The sequence below is a fragment of the Cygnus atratus genome, chromosome 1 (assembly GCF_013377495.2).
Source record: "Cygnus atratus isolate AKBS03 ecotype Queensland, Australia chromosome 1, CAtr_DNAZoo_HiC_assembly, whole genome shotgun sequence".
NCBI lineage: Eukaryota > Metazoa > Chordata > Aves > Anseriformes > Anatidae > Cygnus > Cygnus atratus.
Window position 1 is genome coordinate 55810664 of NC_066362.1, and position 22688 is coordinate 55833351.

At 48.3% G+C, this 22688-nt stretch overlaps 1 protein-coding gene across 8 annotated transcripts in view; it reads left to right on the forward strand.

Annotated features, from left to right (window-relative positions):
• Positions 1-22688, forward strand: part of RBFOX2 (RNA binding fox-1 homolog 2) — a 168090-nt gene that overhangs the window by 97961 nt on the left and 47441 nt on the right. For all 8 annotated transcript variants that reach the window (XR_007708433.1, XM_035551921.2, XM_035551922.2 and 5 more), the window contains 2 exons: positions 10154-10378; positions 20103-20249. Coding sequence is in view for 7 of the 8 variants with exons in the window: in XM_035551921.2 (XP_035407814.1) it covers positions 10154-10378; positions 20103-20249 (372 nt within the window). In the remaining variant the exon portion in view is untranslated. The remainder of the gene's footprint in view (positions 1-10153; positions 10379-20102; positions 20250-22688) is intronic.

The following is a 22688-nucleotide window of genomic DNA, read 5'->3' on the forward strand; positions in this document are numbered from 1 at the left end:
TGCGAGGAGAATGGCTGCCCTCGCCTGCCTGCCCTGGCCATATGCCGCAGCCTGGGCGCCCTGCTTGGGCAGATAGCAGGCGAGACGGCTCAGTTTGGGACTGAACAGAAGAGTATTGTTTGGATTAATTTTCTGGCTGTGGCCGTGGCATAACGAGATCTCGCAACAGCCAGGGGAGGAAGCAGAATCGCTTCTTCCGAGGCCGGTTGGTGGTTTATCGCATTAGCTGGTCCGCATAACTGCACCCATGCTCCTCAATAGCTTGTTTCTCTCAATAAGATTAGGTCATTTCGCTTATAAATGCGTCTACTGCTTGGTGTAATCTGCTTTCCTTTACGTTCATTGACTACCACCAGCTTCTCATAGCTTTCTAGAATATTGTCCATGGTATGGGCATTGTAGGCCATTATATCTCACCCTGACACCTCTCTTCTGAATTGTGTAATGTTTGCAGCGTAAAGGCACGAAGAGATGGAAAGGACCGAATCCTTCCCAGTAGCTGACTTAATGACTGTCATTTAGAAAATCAGTAAACAAAATAAAATGGTGTCTCTTACCAGAGCTGAATTCATCAGACTCAGCTCCTGGCTATTGGTTTTCTCGATGCTTTTGCTCATTTGATTAAATACTATTAGTGCCCAGCGTTCTTTTTCCTAACCATTAATGTACTTTCACAAAATAATGAGTTGGCACTTAATTTTTTTGATGATAAGCAAAATAGGTTGGGGTTTTCAAGTTTTTCGGTATACAGCCATGTTTTGTGTCTTTCCCCCCCAGTCTTGTGGTCACTTTTGTGGCTCTTTCCTGTTCCCTTTTGAGTTAATTCCCTTTTTAAAATGCATATTTGAAAGCGCGTATCTTATTTTTCATCTGGCCAAGGCCACACGCTGAAGTAATATTGCTCTCATTTTCTTCTTGTTGGTAACATATCCAAATGATTTTATTCATGCTTGTTACCAGGCTGTTGCTCTGGTGCGTTGCTTCTCTGTGGCCCTCTATTCCTTTCCGGCATCCCTGCTTTCCAGGATACATAACGAAGGCTTTCTTGAAAATGGAAAACTCATCTTGGAACAACTGAATAACGAGATAGGAGAATGCATTACTGGAATGGAAAGTCATTGTGGGAAGAAATCTACGTTTCTAAACTGTCAAAATTCTGTTCTCGAGCATATGCCAAGTCACAGATTTCCTCCACCCCGCACCCCGAGAGCAGCTTGATTATAATATTGTTGCTTTGTTATCGAGTCCTGGCACTTGAGTCACAGATGAGTCTCGTTTGCCTTGGCTGAGGCTGCGTGCATCTGAGCCCGTCTGTTCGGCGCTGCATTGTGGCCGTACCCACGGTGAGAATGTGACAGGGCTGAGAGATTTAACTGCCTGCATTTAAAAAACAAAACAGAAAAAAAAAAAACAGCCAACAGCACAAAAGAGAACCTTAGGAGGAGCTCTGATGCTGTGTTTCGGTATGCTGCATCCATCTCGTCCCCCACCTTTGCTCCGTAGTCACGTCTGAAGGCACAGCTCCTCGCTCTGCTTTCTGCCAGCTCTGCAGTTCTTTCCGAGGCATTCAGAGCCTTCCCAATTGATTCCAGATGTGCTCGCCTTCCCGGCGTTTTCTCCCTTCCTCCTCCTCAGCTGGCAGCGGAGGCAGGGCTGCTTTTCCGTGTGAGGTGCTGGAATCGGTACGGGCAGGAGGGAGGGCTTCTTGCTGGCCGGGGAGATCAGGGGGATCAAAGGGGCCTCCGTGAGTACAATATAAATGAAGCTGTCTGGGCTTTGAGGTTTTATTTTTCTCACCAGTTGTCCTTCATCCAGTAGCCAAGCCAGCTCAGAGCAGCACCTCTGTGCAGCTCATGCTGCTGGCAGCAGGGGAGAGGGGGTGCAGGGAAGCCAGATGCCAAAAGTCATCTTCGAAATCCTTCCTAGGAGAGCACCAGATATAGAGAGAGATCTGGAGGAGTCTGTCACATACAGGTATGTCACGCAGTAAGGGCTTTGAGAAATTCCTGTGACTAAAGTAGATTTGAATCTTTCTAAGGGGCTGAATGAGCATCCGGAGGGTTTAACCCTCAGGAAAGAAGCATGAATTCCTGAGGCTGCGGGGATAACCCGCCCCACGGTGTGGCTCGGTGATGTGCTCGCAGGTACGAGGAGACAGCCCATTCACAGAGCAGGGATGTGGGATGAAGAACCGCTTCTCGGTCCAGCTCAGGTACCTGACTGGGTTTGAAGAGGCAGATGCTGTTTTTTTTAGAAATACAGCATCACCTGGAAAGCTGCCATCTTCCTTGAAACAAAGCCGCCTGAAGTGAGCAATCTGACTGCAGACCTGGCTGAGGTGGCGGTAGCTGTGCCAATACCCTGCTGTCCCGCTAGAGAGCTACCGTGGGGCCGGGGGGGTTTTCCTCCCTGTTACCTCCCTGTGTTGTGCGGCTCTTCTCGTACTGAGCGGCACCAGGGATCTGCAGGTTAGTGGTTGAGTCAGGCAGAAAAGCAGTGCTGGCAGGTCCTCTGCACCGCCTTGCAGTCGTGTACGTGAGCACCCAGGTACGAGGGTGCGCTTGATCTGATGCAGCCACGGACTGCTCCCAGACGAGCCATCACCGTGCTCCTTCCCCGCTGCTGGCCTCTGGTTCCTGCTGCCTCCCTGCATGGGAATCCGCACTCGTGCGACTGTGAGTGTGATCGGTTTGCTAATCCGCCGAAAAGCTAATCGTGGTTAGCTTGGATTAAACATACGTGACACATCTGCAGTGCACTGAGTCTTAGCTGTGATTCATTTGAATTCTGGTCCAGAAGAAGAAACTTAACCCTCTTCACCCAACAGCGAAGTAATCTCACTTGTATGGGGGATGCTTCTGCCACTCCGGGTGCCTGTTGAATTAGTGTGTGACTAGATTCACTGTATTTTGAGGCTTTATTTTCATACCAATCTGGTAAAAGCTAGCTGTCTTATGGAAATCTCTCTCCCAAGAACATTTGACTATGAATGCAAAGTGGAAAGTATTCACGTGGAGTATTGCAGAGCTGAGAACACCACCAGGGTAGGTGCTAAAGATTGGTTTTGAACAGAAATTTGAGCCTGGCCTTTCATTCGTGTTGGCTTTTTTTGCTTAGGAAGCACCCATCCTGGCGACTTTTTCCTTTGTTCCCAACCCCCTTTCTCCCCAATAATTTTCAGAAGTAGTTTCATTCCTAATACGGAATAGAAACAGATGTTGAAGCCTTGATGGAGTCTTATGAAGCACAATTCTCTTTCTAATCAACCCCAGAGAGCGTGAATTGATTGAAAGCATTTGTTGGGACGCCTTAATTGCCAGTAACACTTAACTTCTGCTTTTTTTTTTATTTTTTTGAAAGGGGAATAATGTAGATTTCAGGCGGAGGAAATCCGTGTTCTTAAAATCTGAGAGTGGGCAGGTACATTTCAGGCTGTGGCTCTGGGCCTTGCTAATGTTGTGCTACTCTCAGGCTTTGGCTGTATCCAGCAGGGAGCCTCTCTGCAGGTTGCCCAGGGGCTTCTTAATTACAGGAGGGCATGTTCAGCGCCGAGAGCCCGCATCTGCACATAGGGATGGAGCAAATGTTGGTCAGTACTGGAAATAATGACAGTGTGGGGATGAGTGAGTGCTTCCTGTGTATAAGGGTAAGATAAGACTGTAATTTTCTTTCTTCCTTTCCTACAAAAGAGGGGCTTGAACTTCTGTTTTTTTTTTTTTTTTAAAAAAAAAAAAAAAGACAGCTGTTTTCTTTTACCAAACAGTTTTCGGTGGCCTGGAGTGATAGTGCGCATATTGGAAGATAACTTGTTCTTCCCTTGCTTTACATATCTAGGAGAAGGAAGGACAAGATTAGATAATCTAGTGCAAGGTTGCACCGGGAAGTTGAAGAAAACATGCCTTTAAATGGTGAGCTAGGTGCAGGTCTGTGCTTGGACATCTATTTTGGTGGAAGGGTAGCTTATTTAGGCTTAAGCTAAGCCAATTGAAAAAGCGTGTCCTCAAATGATTACATCCGATATAAGTAACAATGAAAAAAGTGTGCCTCTAAACTTTCCCTTAACGAATCTGGCATAAAACTCCAAATTCTTGCAAAACTACCTCTAGGTAGAGCACTGCTTTTGGGGGGGGGGGGGGGTTCAGAAAGCATTGCTGTTGTGCCCGTGGTAGTAGAGTCAAAATCCCCACTGCATCATAAATCTAATGAAAAGCAAGCTCCAGGCATGGAGGTGAAATCCCAACCCCCTTATTTTTGTGATCCTCCTCAAGGTGCTTTTACGATCGACCCACATCAAGGAAAAAAATTGTTGATTTTATCAGTCTGGGTCGACAGACAGACAGACGTGCTGGCCTCTCTCTCTGGAGTCTCAGAAATGCCTTTGTAGTGCAGGCTGCAGGTGTGGGTGTCAGGTTGGGGTCGTGCACCCAGCCCAGTCCAGAGGTGAAGAATGCCAGGAGCTGGTGACATAGTAACTGCACTCAGAAGTTACCTTGTGCTGTCCTAGGTCTTGTAATCAATAACACTTGCTGGGAAGGCATGTTGGCCTTGTAGGCCACGTGTATTTTTGAATTTTTGTCTTTTTGTTTTCCTTTCCTTATGTCTTTTCCCTTCCTTTTAGCTTTGTATATTCTTTTAATTCCTAACCTTTCTTTCCATAGGCTTTGTACCTATGGGGTCTGGTGCTAAAGGACTGATTTAGAATAGAAGTTCTAAGTTCTAAAGCTTTTCTCATTCAGAAGCTGGTCAATAATGAAATGGCTATGACGTGGAAAGTGTTATTACTATGTTTTGGGGTAAAGGGCTTGTATGATGTTCCCAGATACCTGAAGGGTTCATGTGGCTGAGTTTCAGCAGGACTGGGGACCTGGAACCACATCACTGCACCATCCGGTGCATCACTTTGGTGCGTGTTTGTCTGTCTTCAACACAAACTGACCCTAAAGAGCAAGGCACAGTTTAGAAAATCAAGGCAGTGGTTCCACGTGCCGTGAGGGCCACTGCTATAGGTTGGGGTTACTCCTGGTGTGACAGCCCTGCCCCTGGTTTTCTGGAAGGGATCACACTCACGTTCCTGCTGGGTCTTGCAGCATCCCTCACGCTGCATTGTACCCATTCCCGTTCACAAAGCATTGCTCCCTGATACATTCGTTATCATCAGCGGGCAAATCTGGGATGGCCTGGGAGAGAGTTAACGTGTGCCGCAGGCTGCGGCTCACCCCAGCTCATCCCACTGCTGGTGCCCCAGCCCTTTCCTCCCCCCCCCCATCTGGCTCCCATTCTCCTCTCGCTCTCTGCCAAGCCGTTTCAGCGCTCTTAACTGGGAACAAAACTAACCTGATAATAAAAAGTCTTTCTTATTTTTTTCCCCTCTCTTTCTGGGAAAAGAAGCTCAGCCGTGCTGACACAGCTCAGCACGGTGATGGAGTCGGGGCAGGGTGTGCAGCTGGATGTAAGAGGGCAGCAGCTCCAGCTGGAGCCTTAGCACCCACGGAGCCCCAGGAGGCTGTTTTGGGAGGGCTGGGAAGGTGAGCCTGCTGCAGCAAGCTTAATTCGCATTCATGACGAGAAGGGGAAAAAGCAGTCTGTGTTCCCTGTCACTGCTCTCTTGGTCTGCTACAGCAGGGTTGTATGGTGGCCCTTCCTCTGCTCCACGAGGACCCATGCATGGCCTCTTCGGCGGGAGCCACGTGGCACATTTGCCTCCCCAAGGGCCCCTGTGACCTGGTCAGAGGGGGACGGCGCCGTTCTCTCCTCCCCATCTTCACAACCATCCCTTCTGTGGGGCAGCCATCCCTCCTGTGGGGCAGCACGGGGCAGGTTGAGCTGTCGCGTTGGGCTCTGCAGATCCGAGCTACGAACACTTTTGCTGTTTACGAAAGGGATTAGGCTGGCGCAGAGAGCAAACAGCCGTAGCCGGGAACACACCAGTCGTCACAAACACCTTAATTGCCTTCAGCTAGCCGGGAGGCAGCTACTTCCAGCCTTAGTAACACAGGCACGGCAAAGGCTTACCCATCAACAACGGGCTGGCCCTCCCCGTGCCCTGAGCAGGCATATGCTCACGTCTATCCCAATGTTTTGGGGTTTACCAGCAGTGAAAGGTACTTTGAAGAGGTTCGTGTTTATGTGGTGTAACGTTTTCTTGCACCTTTCTCTGAAGCTCATGGCTCTTCATAAGCTACCGGGCAACACACAAATTGTGGTACTTCACGCGGAGCTGTCTATAGAAATTGTGCCAGGTCAGTTTTACCAGAATTACAATTTTATTTAGTTACACTTCGCTATCTAAGCAAATATTGACATACTGCTACAGAAGGGTTAGACGGTTGCCTTACTCTGAGGCTCCTTTCACATCCCTCTTACTCCCGTTTCTCTAGCAGGCAGAACAAAACCGGCCCCTCACAAAATAAACCGACCTTTGTTAGCTGACAGTTTTATGGAAGCAGGAGGCCTTTGTGTGTGTGGTTGTGGTACTCGCGCTCGGTGCCGCGATCTTGGATCACCACCTGCTGTCTGCTGACAGAATTCACCCTAAATCCCGCTTGCGGAGCCACGTTGCTTCTCGTTGAGGCTTCCCCCCCTCTGTGAGGTGCCGCCACGCGTGCTTGCTTACTGCTCGTCTGCCTAGCTGTTCGTTAATTAAGTTAACGCCACATCACCTCTTGGAGTTGTGTCCCCGTTCGGGGCGGGGGGGGGCGGGTTACTGCCTTAGCTAAATTGGTTTTCAAACAAAACGCGGGCTGAGCTGTGTAGGCCAAACCCCCACCCGGAGAAGGGAAGCTGGCACCTCGAGGGCAAGGCCTTAGCTCTGTGGGGCTGAGCGCAGGGCCCTGAGCTGGGAACCCAGGCTGATATCTGTATCCTCTGTCCCTTTGGTGCCCTGGGTGGTGTGAGCTGATGGGGCAGGTGTCAGAGCTCGGCCCCAGGGAGCTGCTCTGAACCCTGCAGATAAGTGCTTTTTGTGGGAGCAGGGGAGCTGAGGCTGCCATCTACCTTGCAGCTGAAGGAAGGGTCTGTCTGCTCCTGAACAATCAGGTTCATTTCATCCTGTCACGCAAGTCGCTAATAGCTGTAGTTGATGGGGGAATGTTGCTGGGCTTTCTCCATCCTGCGATGGCATCTGTGCGTGCGTTTGGGAACGGTGACCGCTCTTTGGCATAGCCATCTCAGTCTGTCCATGTTGAGTCACGATGTGGGGAACTTCATGAGTTAAACCGGGCAGGACTGGCGATGCAGTGAGGTATGTTGTCGAGACAGGACAGACCAAATACTTTCAGCTCAGCTCTTCTGGTTGCTTCTCCCCCCCGCATACCTTCACCAAGGGTTTTCTCGCTGCTCATTAGACCTCCTGGGAAGTGGGAAAAGCAATGCATCTGACTGCAGGACTTTCCCTTGAGGGTTGGTGGTAGGGAAAGGAGTTCAGGTTCTGTGTTTGAAGATAAATGGGATTTTTTTTTTTTGTTAGTTCTTGAAAATATGAAGTGTTGGGTAAATGTTGAAATTAGGTAGAGTAACAGAAGAGGAGGATATCAGTATGCCATGAAACCTGCAGAGAACACCTCAGGAGTTCTTCTTTGTAGACAGTAGTGGAGACAGGACCAGTAATTCTAAAGCACTGAAGGAAATTAAAATTAAAAAAAAAAGTTTAGACGGGAAATGTGTACATAATCATATCAAGAGAAAATAATTTGAGATCCAGATACTCCTTCGGATGATGAAACCTGGACAAGCATAATAGTGATAGATCTACAGATAACCTGAGACATTAAATTAAAGATACATTTGTAATAAAAAATATGATTTCTGCATGTTAGTAAGATTACTAAAAACCAAAGTGACAATGGTATTAAAACACTGCATTCTGCACCAAAAATTCCTTATATAAAAATCTTAGGAAGGTCAGAGAGAAGTAATAAATAAAGTTGCCAGGTTATTTTGGCTTGTGAGATGTGATTAAGCTCCAAATAAATATGTATTATCAAAACACCATGAGAAGCAGGAGAGAGAGATAGCATTTTTCATCTTTCAGACATTTGTAGATAATTGAAGAAGGGAGAGAAAATATTTAAAAGGTTGAAATGCATTTAAACCAGAAGGAGCAGTATTAACTGGGGGTGGGAGGGGGGTGGAAATGTTGAGAATGAGACGATACAAGGTTTATGGGCTGGCATTTTAAGTAGCCTAAGAGTGAGATTAAACAAAACGCTAGAGTATGTCCTTCAGGGAGCAACTCTGCACTGTTGAGAAGATGGCATAATAGGTTTTGTTGGTGGCTAATTAGCATTCTCTTCCTCCAATCAGGGATACCACCGGCTTGTGAATCTGGTTTGTTCAAAGAAAATTAGGAATAGTTTCTGCTATGGCGTCTTTCCTGGGGTTATCTTACCAATTTTTGAAATAAAAAAAAAAAATCAGTTTCATATTTAGCTCCAATGTTAAACAAAAGAAATGGGCTGACAACGTGAGCTGTATGGAAACAGGCAGGAGGCTGGATATAACGAAACGTGGTGAGCAGAGAGCTTAGAGAGACGGCAACGTGGAGCTGGAGCTCGCCCTGCAGATCTCCAGCGGGGTTGAGGCTCTCAGCAGCCCCACACCACTAAAACTGGGAATGACGACAGAGTGAGCACAAGCAGAGGGAGCAGTCCTCGTTTTGGGGCAAAAACCCACTCCTTTGGAAAACATGCTCCCTGTGTGAGAAGCCACCACGTGCGTGCTGGGGAGGAGGAGAGGGCAGGGCGCTCAGTGCCAACGCGGAGCCTTGGCCCACACCGAACAAGGGATGGTTTCATTAACTTGAGCCCAGCCACGCAGAGGCTCGCTGCCTGCGTGAAGGCAGCGCTCTGCAGCCTAATCTGAGGGAGACAAAGCCAAGCTACTGTGAGGCCCTGGGGCGGCAGGCCAGGTACGCTGATGTCCGAGCAGATTTGGGACTCGGACAGCATCTGAATGAGCTGGTGCTGGCCAGAGGCATGCTGTCATTGTGCCCTTTGCCAGGAAGGGAAAGTCCCAGGTAGCCTGATAAAGGGACTGGGAAGTTTGTCCAGCTGCAGCGGAGGCCCCGCAGCCCCGGCGCACTCTCTGCTGAAGGCTGCTCGGTAATTCCCCCTCTGCCTCTCTTGTCTGCAGGACAAGCTCCTTTCCCCTTTTCCTCCATTGATTGAAGTGTGCTGGTGTCAGAATAGGCTCAAGTACCTCTGGGCTTTGTGGGGGAGGACCTGGGGTTGGAACAGCAGCCAAAATTTAAAATCAGGATTAGTCTGTTGACACGCACATAAATCAAACAGCCACGCTATCATAAATCTTCTCGGTGGATTTCGCTGCTGCGGCGGTGAAAGCGGTAGGAGCGGTGCAGGAGGCTGGGCCTCCTAGGGTTGGGTTTCAATGCCAAGGCTGTTCTCCTTCACCCCAGGGGGCTGGGGAAGGTCGCCCCAGCTCCCCCCTCTCCCCTCCGTGAGAACCCTGTGGTGGCTGCAACCTGCAGGCTTTGGCCTTTGCTCCTGGTGGGCTTGCAGGCACGCTTAAGACAAGGTAGGGTGGGACATCCGCTCCCTCTTGGGGATGCAAGGCAGCGCTAAAAGCTGGACCCGTGCTCTGTACCCAGAGTGAGAGCGAGGGAAGAGGCTGCTGCACAGATGGGTGCCCAGATGCGTGCTTCTTTACTCTCACTGCAACAGAAGGGAGGAGAGTGTGCCCTCAGGCACACCCTGTGCTCGAGTGCAGGGCTGCGAAGGTCAGGCTGGAGGAGATGGACTCAGATGTGGTGCTTTTAAGGGATATTAAAAGTTAGCACCTCTGTGTCCTTAGCAGTCGGTATCTGTGTTTTCCTTAGCAAGTAATGCCTTACTGTGCGCAAAACATTTTGTGAGATTACAGGGGTGTGCAAATTGCAAGCCCGATAGTGTTCTCCATGTCACCCAGCAGCGAGGAAGTTGCCCAAAAGAGATTAAAAACCAGTGTCATAGTTCGGAGGAGCAAGGCGTGCTCTTTTTGATAGAGAAGATAATAGGAGACGGTGCAGTATTACAGCGGCAGTGGGTGGGATGTTTACATGGACTGTGCGGAGCGTGTTTGTGGATAACTTCTCAGGGTGATGTTTCCATCTGTCTTCCGTGGTGTAGTAAAGCCGCCTTCTGCTTTCCCCTTTCTCCAGGGTAACCAGGAGCCAGCAGCAACTCCTGATGCAATGGTGCAGCCATTCACCACAATCCCATTTCCGCCACCCCCACAGAACGGGATTCCCACAGAGTACGGGGTGCCACACACTCAGGACTATGCAGGCCAGACCAGCGAGCACAATCTGACGCTCTACGGAAGCACGCAGCCGCATGGAGAGCAGAGCACGACCACGGCCAGCACGCAGAACGGATCTCTCGCAGTAAGTGCCTGGGGCAGGGTCGCAGGGCTCTCCGGCCAGGGTGGTGCTTCTGGAAGAGGCAGCCACGGAGTAGGTGGCTGACGGCTTCTGAAGCACGCAGCACATCGGCGGTGGGCTTGGAAAGGAGACAGTCACAAAAGGCCGGAGGTTCTGATGATCCGTTGCTATCTTCTTGTCTTTCCCCTTGTTCATGTTCTTCTCCTTATAAATAGGTCTCTGCAAAGAGGAGTCATACCTGAGAATCGTGGTGTTTCACCATGGTGGCGTTGTCCAAAGACGGTCCTTTCGAAAAGGATTAGTTACCTTGAGTCAGTTGGCAAGTGGTTCAAATGAACGTGATGGTGGCAAATTCTGGAAGGTTGACAGTACAGAGGATTAGAGAGAGCACATGTATTGTAGGTGTAGTCCCAATACATTTCTGCTTTCAGGAAGCTAACAGAGTAGAAAAACACTTTTCTTTGACTTTCTGAAGATGGCAGGAAGCTCCAGGGGCAAAGATAGGAGAGGACCTCTTAGCTACTAGGTATCCATTTACCAAACGAAGATTTTCACCTTCTTAGTTTTTTTTCTTGCTTTCTTCTTCCCATGGCCTGGAACTGGCACTGGGCAACATGCTGGCAGATTATCCCAGGAAAAGCTTTATCCACCCCTTAAGCCACTTGTTAAGACTTAACTTCCTAATAAAGAGCCTTATGGTGAGAGCCTTCGGTGCTCAGGGGCGGATTTAATCTGTTAATGCTTTCAGTTTTGCTTGTAGTTGGGTGTTTGGCTCACAGAGATTATTTTTCCCCCTGTAAGTACAGAGTAAATTTAGTGCCAACGATGTGAAGAACCGATAGTGCCAGCCCAAGTGTGCACGGTTCCCAGCGTGTGGCTCTGCTCTTTCTGCACTGGACAGTGGCTGCACGGTTGACAACGCAGGTTATGACTTTGATAAGGTCCCTTTGAGTTCATCCTGGCAACGCCACAACTTCGATGTCTCGGAGAAGAAAAGAGTACAAGCCCGGGAAAGCACGTTGGCAGTGCATAAAAGTAACTTCTTCAGCCTAAGGCAAATGTAAATGTAGAGAGGGAGAGATCAGGCTGGAAATAAAACTTAAGGCTGATGCAGCGTGCAGAAATGAAAGCCATCATTTCAGTACCAGACAGCCTTGTGTCCTTCCAGCCCGTAAGATCTGGGCTGCCTGTCTCCACCCAGCAGCTAGGTTGACCAGAAGGACGGAAACGGGGAGCAAAACGCGGCGGCGGCTTTCCCCCCGCGTATTTCTGCTGCTCCCATCTTTGCCCAGAGCTTGGGAAGCGTTTCTTTCTAACGGCAACGCTGTGGGCCCTGACCCCGGCCGTAAGCTCCTGCCAAACCTCCCTCTGCTCTTCCATATTAGGAGCCATCCCCAGGGCGCTGCAGGGCCGAGCTCTGCCTTTCGTCAGCGCGCGCCGGCTCCGCGGAGCCCGCCGCATGTGCGCGCTGCCAGGGCAGTGCAGGGCAGGGCGGCACGGCGCAGTGCGGTGCATCACGGCACGGTGCATCACGGCACGGCTCGGCTCGCCAGCCGGGGAAGGGGGAAGAGCAGCCCGTGTGCGTGGGAGGGAGTGTTGCTGGGAGACTGCGGGGAGAAGGTGGTGTTGCCAGGAGGGAGCGTGACTGGGAGAGGTTATGCGAGAAACAGGCAGGGGAGCGCGCAGCCGTCGTGCTGGCTGCCGGGAGCGGGTGGGCACGTCTGGTCCGAGCGTTTAACGCGGTTAAGGATGTGCAGGACGAGCGTGCAAAGGCGGGCTCGCAGACCACAGCTGGCCAGGAAAGGGTAAGGGTGCAGCCTGGCTCTTGCTGCTACGGCTGGGACTGAGAGCATCCCAGATGGTGGCATGTGAAGATGTCCAGGGGGAGAGGCAAGGCGCCTCGCATGGGCATTCCCACGCTTTACACGCATCGGGTTTTGGATCTTCTGGGTCCCTTTATCTGTTCTGTACAGGAATCCTACTGTATCGAGTTACTTTGATTCTGTGGGGTGCCTTGGGATGTAATTGCCCGCAACTTTTCTTTCTCAGTACGCTGATTAATGATGTAGTAACTAGGGGAAGGAAGAAGGCTCAGCAGTTGCTCAAGCTCAAGCATGCTGTTGAAATACAGCAGCACAGGATGGCTGTTTCATCTCGAACGTCAACGTCAAGCATCTCAGCTATCCCGTATGCTGGTTATTGCTTGCTCGACGCACACACCCAATCCATGCGAGCTAGGCTGCTGTGCTTTAAGGCGCCTTTTCCCTTCACCATTTTGTTGTCTTGCTTAAATGACAGCGCTAACTTTAACATAGTAAAAGCTCGTTGCAGGTGATACGTGATCCTCCCCTCCCGTTATTGCGACTGACAAGCGCAGCTGCTGTCATGTGTGCGAAGGCGATACCCCAGACTGAATAGCTGGTGGATTTTTTAGCTGCTGACTTGAAGCCTGTGCTCCCATGGGATAACTCAGAAATTCCTTCAGCCAGGCGGATTAGGTCCCTCCTCGCATTTAAGAACAAGGCCTCTGCTGCTGCCCGGCTGGCAGGAGAGAGTGAGATAGCAAAAGCTGTGCTCAGATGGCGTGGGTTTCTGCCTTTTCAGGCTGGTAGTGTTTAGGGGAAATGCAAAAGTAACAGAGCATGAGGTGGCTTAAAAATCCCTCGTGGAAAGGGGAATTTCATCTGGTTGGTATCAGGTTATACAGCGGTGTAATGGGGTCTGCAGTGGGGCCCGTAACACAGGGTGGGAGCACCTTTTCATAGGAACTTGGCTGGATCCCATTGAAAAGTCAGCCTGAATGACTTGAGATTAGCAGCGGTGCCTGCCGAGTTAATACACAGTGATCTGGAAGGCTGAGTCCCAAATAAACCTTGGGAGTCGAAGTCCATACCTTCCTCAGTGCTCCCCTGGGCTGTGCAAAACCCCCAGACGAAGGGGAGTGGCTGCTTGGTGTCATCAGCTGAGGGTGAGCTCGGTTCTGGAGCTCTGAGTGTGGTGGAAAGCATTCCGAGCTCTCCGAGCTGGGGCATGGAAAAGGAACGGGCACATAGGTGGCGTAATACAAACAGCTTAATATTTTGGAATCTTTTTATTTTAGGATCAGGCCTCATCCGTGGGGCTTTGTTTCTCGTCTGGCGTGTGGGTCTCCCGGTCGTCATCTCGGAGCATCTGTCCTTTCTCTTGATACTGTCCCAAAGCACAGCTGAAAGACCTGCCTTAAAAATAGACTGAGGTGTAGCGGACCATATTTGGCCTACTCGCTCTGCCCGTTGCGGCCCGTCTCTTACACTGTTGATGCTCTGCATTTCACTTTTTATAGTGCCGGGTCGCCTGGCTTCTTCCCCCTTCTTGGTTTACATTAGTGTGCTTCTCTCTGATGGAGACGCCCGGCGCAGACAGCTCCAAGGGGAGATGCCGATGAGGCTGCGGTTCCTCCGGCAGCTGATCTGATCTGAAGGTGCACCGCTGTCAGAAAGGAGAGATCTGGCTCCGAGCACTCCTATTTTCTGGCTCTGGCGTTCCTTACGTGAGCCACTTTAATTCACTGACCTGGCAGAAAGCTGTCTGATTCCTTTGCTGGGTTAATGAATTAGAGGGGCTCTTGGAGGACTCCAGCAAATGCTGTTGTCCCAAGGTAAGCGCACGGAGCGCGTGGCCAGGAGCCGAGAGCAATTGTCAGCTCGCTGCAGCTCCCGGTACTCTACCCACAGAGGGGAGATTAATCATCCGCTGAACTAAAAAAGCTTGCTTGATAGTAAATGCAATGCACTTAATACTGTGAGCTGATTATTCAACTCGTTTCTCTTGTTAATGTCAGAGGGAAGAATTTGTGTGTCTATATAAATTACCGAATGCAGCTGGAGCTATGGAAGTAGAGGAGTAAGTTTATGTAAATTACTTTGCATGAAAATGGCAGGTGCTGTCGCCTTGGTGTTGTTGTCGTGAACCAATATAAAGCATTATTTAATTACAGAGCAGCGTGTCTCTAGGCATTTTGACGTGCCATACCGAAGCATATTTAACTCGACTGCTGCACCATAAAGGGCTACAGACTTCCACATTTCTTAAAGAAGACACATCTGTGGTGGGGGACCCCTGCTTATCACGTTCAGAAGCAGGAGGGGGAAGCTGCTCGGTCATCTGGCTGTGGCCCAGGCATCTAGTAAGGGTTTAGGAGGAAGGGAGCCAACAGCACCACAGGGCTTCCTCAACTTACTTTTGCAATGCATGGATGATGTTAAAAGGATGACTTTCCCTTGGGTATTTCTTTGCCTAGTCTGAGATAGCAGAATTTTCCTCTGTAATTATTTTTCATCACTTCGGTAATTAAAGCATTTGCTCATGTAAGGTATTGCAGGTGAGGAATATGTTTAATGAATATCCTCGCTTATCTTTTGATACTGCTGAGCAGGTAGATGTGAGGAGGAACCAGCTCCAAATAAGTATCTAGCTGCTGATTGTTTAGGTACAGCAGCTTGGAAATCACTGTCTTGGGGTAGCAAACTCTGACATCTAACATCAGAAATTTGCTTTGAGGATGAGGCGGATTATTTTGCTTGTCGGCACTTGCAGACTCATGTCTAGTGAGGCAGGTTTAAAAATGATTTCAAAAGAGAAATAGGGAATAAATCAGAAAATACCATTGTGTTAGAGTATGCAGCTGTGGTAGTTCTGCATTTCTCTCAAAGGTTAGAGCAGATCTAGAAGTAGTACGGAGAAGGATAATAGTGATGATGAAAAGGATATAGCAGGTTCTTTACGAGAAGAAATGAAATCTTCAGAGGAGAAGAGCTGACAGATAAGTGAAGGAATATGATGTATATAGAATATTGAGAGGTATGGGAAACAAAATAGGGAACTTTCCCATTTTCACTTACTAGGATGCAAACAGGGAATAAGTGGCATGCATCAAAACAAAACCAAAAAAACGCAACCCCAAAACACAAAACCAGAAAACCATTTTGTTGTTGTTTTTTTCCCCTCCATATAATGAAGATTTTAACTGTGGAAATCTTGTACACAGGATGCTTTGGAAGTTGAGAGTATAAACAGGCTCATAAAACTCACTAAACATTTCACGGGCAATAGGTTCATTGCCAGCGAGCAGCTCTGAAGAGGACGTGAACCGGCTCAATTTTCTGGAGGCTGGGAGGCTGGAGGAACATCACTGAGCTTTTGCCCTGTTTGGCCAGGTGGTCTTTGTCTTCAATAAGGAAAGGGGACAAAAAGACTAAGTTTTAGCGTGTCTGAAAACATGTACCTCCCAGTCAGAAGAAATACGCCCTAAACTAATCTAGCTATTGGAAACAGTTAAAAGCCCAGAGAAGTGGTTTGGTACATCCTTAGCCATTTTTTTGTGAAACTTTTGGCATACAAAGCACTTGGGCACATTGTTAGTTGTGGCTGTACCGTAGCCCAGTTTTTTTATATAACCATGCTTGGCGTCTCTGAAAAATCAAGTGCGTGGATACAATGCTAAAATAAAATTTGCTGCTGTTGAAAGGTGATTGTTATCCCTGTGTTGTGCTGTGTGATAAGCAAGTGTAGTGTAAGCAGCACAAGCTCCTGTGCCCTTTGCTCTCAGGTGTATAGATCCGTGCTACTCTGGTGGGGTCCATGGTGAGGCAGGAGAGGGGTTTTGTGCCCCAAATCCAATTCTTCACTCATTTTTCCACCAAACCTGCTTAGTGGGTATCTATTGATGGATGACTGGTTGTTTTGACACGGGCTTTTCACTGGCAAGTGCAGAGATCTTCTGTTATCACTGCACTCCTTGGCAGTGGGCAGGTTGCCTTCTGCCAGCCCCAGTTTTCAGTCCTTGTCTCCACACAGATCGTCAAGGTCTTGATCCAATCAAGGTTTTTTTTCCCTTTTTTTATGGACCTGACACTGGTCTAGAAGCAGTGAGCACAGTCTGTCTCCCAGATGCTATGAACTGCCCAGGTCCCCTTTTAAATATAGCTGTTAGTTACAGTTTGTAAATATTTCTTTTTTTGCAGTGACTTATGGATCTTAACCTCCTCGCTATGATTCACAGCCTTACGGACCACCTGGTTCGTGGGGGAGGAGGACAAGGGGGTTGGTTTATTGTGTGTTTTGTTGTAGTTTTTCATGCGCACAGGTACATGTGCACGCCTCCCTTCGCAGCTGCCTCTCGTTGCGTGGCGTTTCTTCACTGCTGGCGGGTGCAAGGAAGTGGCACGGGGGCACGGCGAGCAAGTGGTTGAGTGAAGCAAATACCGTGCGTGTGCTGAGCTCCGATCCATTTCCCGGTGACCTTGAACAGCTCAGAGCTTGTGTGTGCAGGCGCGAATGGCATTATCGCTGCATAAGTGTGCGTTACCCGGACTACGGCGAGGAGGTAGCGGGGATCCGATGCTGTTTTCAGACGCGGGGTCTTTGCCCCGGTCGCAAGCACCGAGACCCAGGGGACAGCCGTCAGCTCCCTTCGGCGCTGTCGTAGCGAAGGGAGGAGGTCGGCCCTGAGCTGCGAGGTGCTGACGTGAGGCCAGAAAAAAGGAGCTGGAACTGGCATGGAGAGGAGATGGGGTCGGGGTGAGGAGCAGGCGCTCGGTGAATCGCGGGCTGTTATCATCGGGCTCGGGCAGGGCAGCGCTTTGCCAGTCTCCATTATGTGCTGCCGGAGAACAGGCTCCAGGCCCTTCCTTTCATCTCCTTCCTAATGAGTTGAGACAAGGAATAACTATAAAAGGAAGAGGGAAAAAAAAAAAAGGCAGCAAGACCTGAAGAGACTATTCCTATCATTTATGTTGTAGCTGAATGTGTGGCAGTGGACAAACGTATTGAGCTCATGTTATAGTAGCTGAAAGTTCAGAGCTTACCGTAGGGCCCTGGATGCTGGAAACGAGGGAGCTGCAGCATCCAGAGAGAGAGAAGGTATTTAATGTTCAACTACTGCTGAAAAATCAGGAAATGTGGAAGGCAGCACAACATCCAGGGAGTGTTAGCGTAGTCAGAAAGGTAAGATTGGGCTGAGCCCCCCCGTTCTTTCTTTTACTTCTCCAGTTTGAAGCCTTTGTCTTATTGTACACGTCTCACATGCTGGAAAACTGACTCCCGTGTGGTGGCAGCACGCTGCCATATGCAGGAACAGCTGTGAGCGTTTTTGGGCAGGCCACTGTACATGATATATTGCACCCTTGGAAAGAAAGGAGCTCTGCCCTCTGCTCGTGAACAAACGGCTGGGAGAGGAGCGCAAGCCTTTGTCTCCTGTGGAAGCAGCAGATCCAGTCCTGGGCAGCCAATATTTGAATTTAGGGACTAACATGTTTTTGTCGTCACTGTTCAGAATCTCTGCCTTTCCTAATTCCAGCAGGAGATGTGCTGGTGTGTTTGCTTAGGGATGCACCTGTGTCATTTGCCCACTTGCCAATTCCATGCCACAGCCATAAGGAAACTTAGGATTTGGCAAATCGCTCTCGCAAAGCTCCAGAATGTGCCTGAAAATGGGATGGGGTGAGTGCCCTTTGAGCAGGAGAGTTGATGATTTTGGGGAGTTGTTTTGGAGCACTCACTCCAAAACAGGCATTGTGTGCAGTGATGGATGGGCTACCCCTGTGTTTTGTCCTGCTTGGACGGATTTGCCCTGAGGAGCAAAGGACTCTGATGGAGTAATAAAAACAAAACCACCAAATAGCATGGTGTGATTTAATCACAAGCCAGCTGCATCGATTCTTCCCCTAGGGTGCACTCTGTGTGTTTGGAGATGCATTTTGTCATAGGGGTGAGGCTAGAAGACAGGGAATTTGGGGGGGGGGGGGGGGATGCAACTTTTTTGATATGATCAAAGGGAAGTTTGTGAGGTGGTTCTTGAAAATTTGATATCGGGGCGGGGGGAGGGGGATGAATCTTAGCCAAATAAAAAAATCTTCATCCTGCTACGCTTCTCCTGAGACTTGAGTGGCTCTGGGGAGTAGAGATAATTGCAGGGCAGTATCTCCGTTCTTCCTATCACAGCTTAATTTATATTAATCAGATCAAACATGTTTTGTGCTGCCTGCACTGCCCTACTAAAATAAAATGGAAAGCTGCCACTGCTTTGCTCAGCACGACAAGGCCCCGGTGCTTACTGTTAGCTGGCTCTTGTCAGTCCTTTATAAGCAGCGTGCAAGTTCAAGGTCATATCTGTAAGGGATGTTTCTGGCCAGAAGAAGCTCTTGATGTTGCCAGGTCAGTTTATCTGTGGAGGGAGGTTTCTTTCCAAACATTCACGAAGGGCTGTATATCAAATGAGGTGCAGAGCAGTCTGCCATGCCCAGCCGGTGGCTGGGGAGTCAGCGTGGGCAACTCCCCTGAGACTTCTTTCTGTCTTTGGTAGACAATTTATGTATATAAAAAATAAAAAGAGCACCCCCCAAACCAAATCAACCCCCCTACTCTTCAATCGTAAGTTTTAAGGCCTACATATGTTCTTGAAGGTGCCTTGAAAAGCTGACTAGCAATTATGCAGTCCTTGCCTTCTCATAGAACTTCTTTTCACTCAGTGGGTTAGGGAAGAAGTCAGGTTGGCATCTAAAGAAATGAAATGACGCTTCAAAGTGCGTCTTACAAGTGTCAGAGCAGTAGTCCTACAAGGCTGGGGCAAGCAACAGGAGACGGGGGTGGGTGGGTGCGTGCTCTTTGAACGCCTTCACCTGTCTGCTTGCTCTTGGAAAGGGACAGAGCATTAAAACTGACCAGATTAGTCTGTAGCTCTGAGTGTTTGAGGGCATTTTTTTGGACTAAAGTACAAAAAAACACAATTATTTTCTCATCAAGGCATTTTGCAACCAGGCTGTGGCTTGCCTTTAAGTTTAGTGCCTTGCCTCAGGTATTGCCACTTCTTACTCTAAGCCCAGCATGGGTGGCTGAGGCTCTCTTCCTTTCTTCTTCCCTGCCCATTTTCTCTGTTCTGGCCCACTGACACACCTTCCTGCTGTATGTTTGCTGTGCACAAGTGCCCCAAGCCCACACCTTGCCCTGGCTTTGCTGTGCCAGTCAGTGTTTAGGAATGCCAGAATGAATTCCCTCATTTTGGTTGCGGAGCTAGTAGCAGAAAGTAGCACTTGGAGATTTTATAAACCCAGCAGTGGTAATGATTGTTTCCTGTCCCTGGGCTGACTTTTAAGTGTACTAGAAAAGTTAATCAAAGACATCCGTAAGCTGTTGCTATGTGGATTTTTCCCATTTAATTATAGACCTTCTGGGGTGGTGTTTCTCTGAAGGGAACTTGACAGAGCAGATGCCATTTTGCCTGGGGATGCATTTCTGGTATTGGCCCGGTGAAGAGCTGCCACTTCAGCTGTGGGATTTTGATGATTGCATGAACATCCTGCCACATGAGATTAGAGTGGCGGTACTACCTCCCAGCTTCAGGATGCGGAAGATCCGCCTCTTCATTAGAGCTTTCATATAGTGGCAGCTGAAGTGAGGAAGAGCAGGGGAAAAGAGAGCAATTTAAGAAAACCAAAGGCAAATCTACTAAGCTAAAAGGTGATATGAGGGGAGGGAAGCCGAGATCTTGTTAGTGTTTACTCATGGAAAGGGAGGGGAAGAACAACAGATCGATTGTTAAGTGTTACTGGCTTTATCAAAGTAATTGTCAAGTGTTCAGATACTGCAATCACAAGTGTAGTGCTAATACATGAAGAGAGATGGGCAAAGCCTGCGAAAGGAATTTGAATGGTTTCTATTCACAAACACAATTTTGCCTTTCTGATTTCAGCAGACAGAAGGAGGGGCACAGACAGATGGACAGCAATCACAGACACAGAGCAGTGAGAACACCGAGAGCAAATCCACTCCAAAACGGCTTCATGTGTCCAACATTCCCTTCCGCTTTCGAGATCCGGACCTTCGACAGATGTTTGGGGTAAGTTACTGGAGCCATTCAAGGCATGGCAGCTCTCCTTCACCACGGGAGGAACGTGTGGTGCTGGTGTATTCCTGTGGAGGAAAAGCCCTTCTCCTTCTTTTGCCCCTGCCCTAATTTACTCAGCACACTGTAAAATGTTTGCAGAAGTAAGGCAATTAGTAGTGTTTACCTCAGTTGGTAAATACACATGAAAACTGTAATTGTGTTGTTCATATCAAGATGTTGGGGTAAGCTAACGATTGGCTTGGAAAAAAACGAAACAAAACAAAACTTCACCTTATTTCCCAGTGAAGACTAGGATTAAACAGTGACTTAATATATCCCTTGCAAAGCACTGTTTTTCAGTTGCTTAGAAACTTGTTGAAATATTTATGTCTTGATCCTCATGATCCACTTTTGTGATGAAAAATTGCTGCAAGGAATTGGCCAACTAGTAATTGCATATGGAAAAGCTGGTGCAAGTCAGATGGCATTTTGCATCGTGTATGATATATATTTTGTTTCTTTTGACTGAATAGTTTGTCTCCCCTAATAGTAACCTTCGTGTGCTCCTCAATTTATAAACTCTTCCCCGAAGAGTTGGTTCACATGAGTATAGATGATGACTTGTTCCATATGGACACAGAGATGAGCTGGGTACTTCATGACCTAACCTTCAGGTGAAGTTGGCTGTGTGTCATCGTCAGGAATCTGTGGCTTGTTGGTATGATGCTAGCGTCCTTGGCAGATGATGTGTTTTATAGCCTTTATAAATATTTCTTCTGTATAAACGGCTTAAAATGTTGCTGCCTGTTTGAGATACAGTGCAGAGCAATCAAGTCAGGAAAGACCAAAGTAAAGTTTCCTTTAACCATGCTGCTTTGGATCTATGTATACCTTGGTCCTACATGCATAGCCATCTGCTCCCTCAGATTCTGCACTATTTTGTAGTTTCAACTGTTGCATCTCTTTAGACATTTGTGTGTGTCTACGCACGCACCTGTGGGGAGTAGTGTTACGGTGCTGTAAATGTGTCAAATTCATGGACTTCAAGATTAAACTTAAAATGAAAGAAGAAGAATTGGGATTATCTATTCATTACTTGAACAATACGAAGTGAAAAAAGTGTGCAGAGATGTTAAAACTTTCACTAATGGTCTTCAGCAAGAGTCTAAATTGTATATATTGAGAGATGTCTTTACTGCTTGTTCTTGAAAAATTTTTTTGGTTGTTTGTTTTTGTCCATAAGAAGATACTCTGTGGATGAGACCAAACTGAGAAGCTGTCAAAATACCAGAAGGCAGGGTTGATGTTCGGAGGGACCTTAGCAGGTCTCCAGACACCTCCATCTTTGGAGGTGTTTAACGCTTGACTGCGTACATCCCAGCCAAACTGATCTCATTAGACCTGCTCTGAGCAGGTGTTGAACTAAATGACCTCTGGAAATAGGTCCCAGCCAAAATTAGGATTCTGTGATTCTGTTGCTGGAGGCCTGGGTTTGCATTTCTTGTTGTTCATGCATTAGATTGCTGCACTTTTGACATCTGTGGGAACGTTTTCAGGGTGAAACTCATCTCCTGGCAATCTGTGATTGCTGAATCTTCAGTCGCCTGTTCCGCTTGTGTTTTTTAGCTTGGTTTTTGCTGTTGCAGGGCCGTGCGGTAGGCAGTTCCGTCCGGTTTGGATAAACCGGTTGCTGAAATCACAGCCAGTTCTTGGACCACCTGCTACAGTCTGTATTTAGCACACCCTGCTCTTTGCTGCTGCTGCTCCCCTCTCCTGGGAGCTGCATCACTTACATAAACTGTTCCACGTTGCTGCTGCCCCTTCCCTTGGGACCGGTGCTTGACAACTGGACCTTTTCACACTCATTCATATTGACACTGTTCTTCCCTGTGCTCCTGGTGTGGGGGCAGGAATGAGATGGAAATGGCAAGAACATCCCTCTCCTGGTGAATTTTATGCCTGCTTTGCAGGTGGAGAGACCCAGACATTATGAATGAACTCCCATCCTGAGATGAGATATGTAGAAAATACAGCCTAACTGCTTGCATTAAGGTTTCCCACCCTTTTTTGTGACCCAAACGTTGCCACTTATGCATTTTCCCATCCCCATCTATACACTAAACGAGTGGGTTACCATTGTTGCCCAGGTTATCTGTTGTAGCTTTACTTTTAGTCTAATCATCATCTTGAGTTCTGCCACAGTGATGTGATTTTAACTTAGGTAAATGGTATGTTCCCTGTAAAACCTTTCGCTAGTTCACCTAGCACTGTCTTTGCTGAGAAGTACACATACCAGAAGATCATTCATCTTTTGGGGCATTAAAAAAAAAAAATGTTTTTCTGTAAGGGAAAACTTTGTTGCTTTGCCAAGGAAAAAAATCAGTAGTTCTTGCAGATCTCTGTTTTTCTCTGTGCTGCTTCTCTCAGCATGTTCAGAGCCTCAAGCAGGAG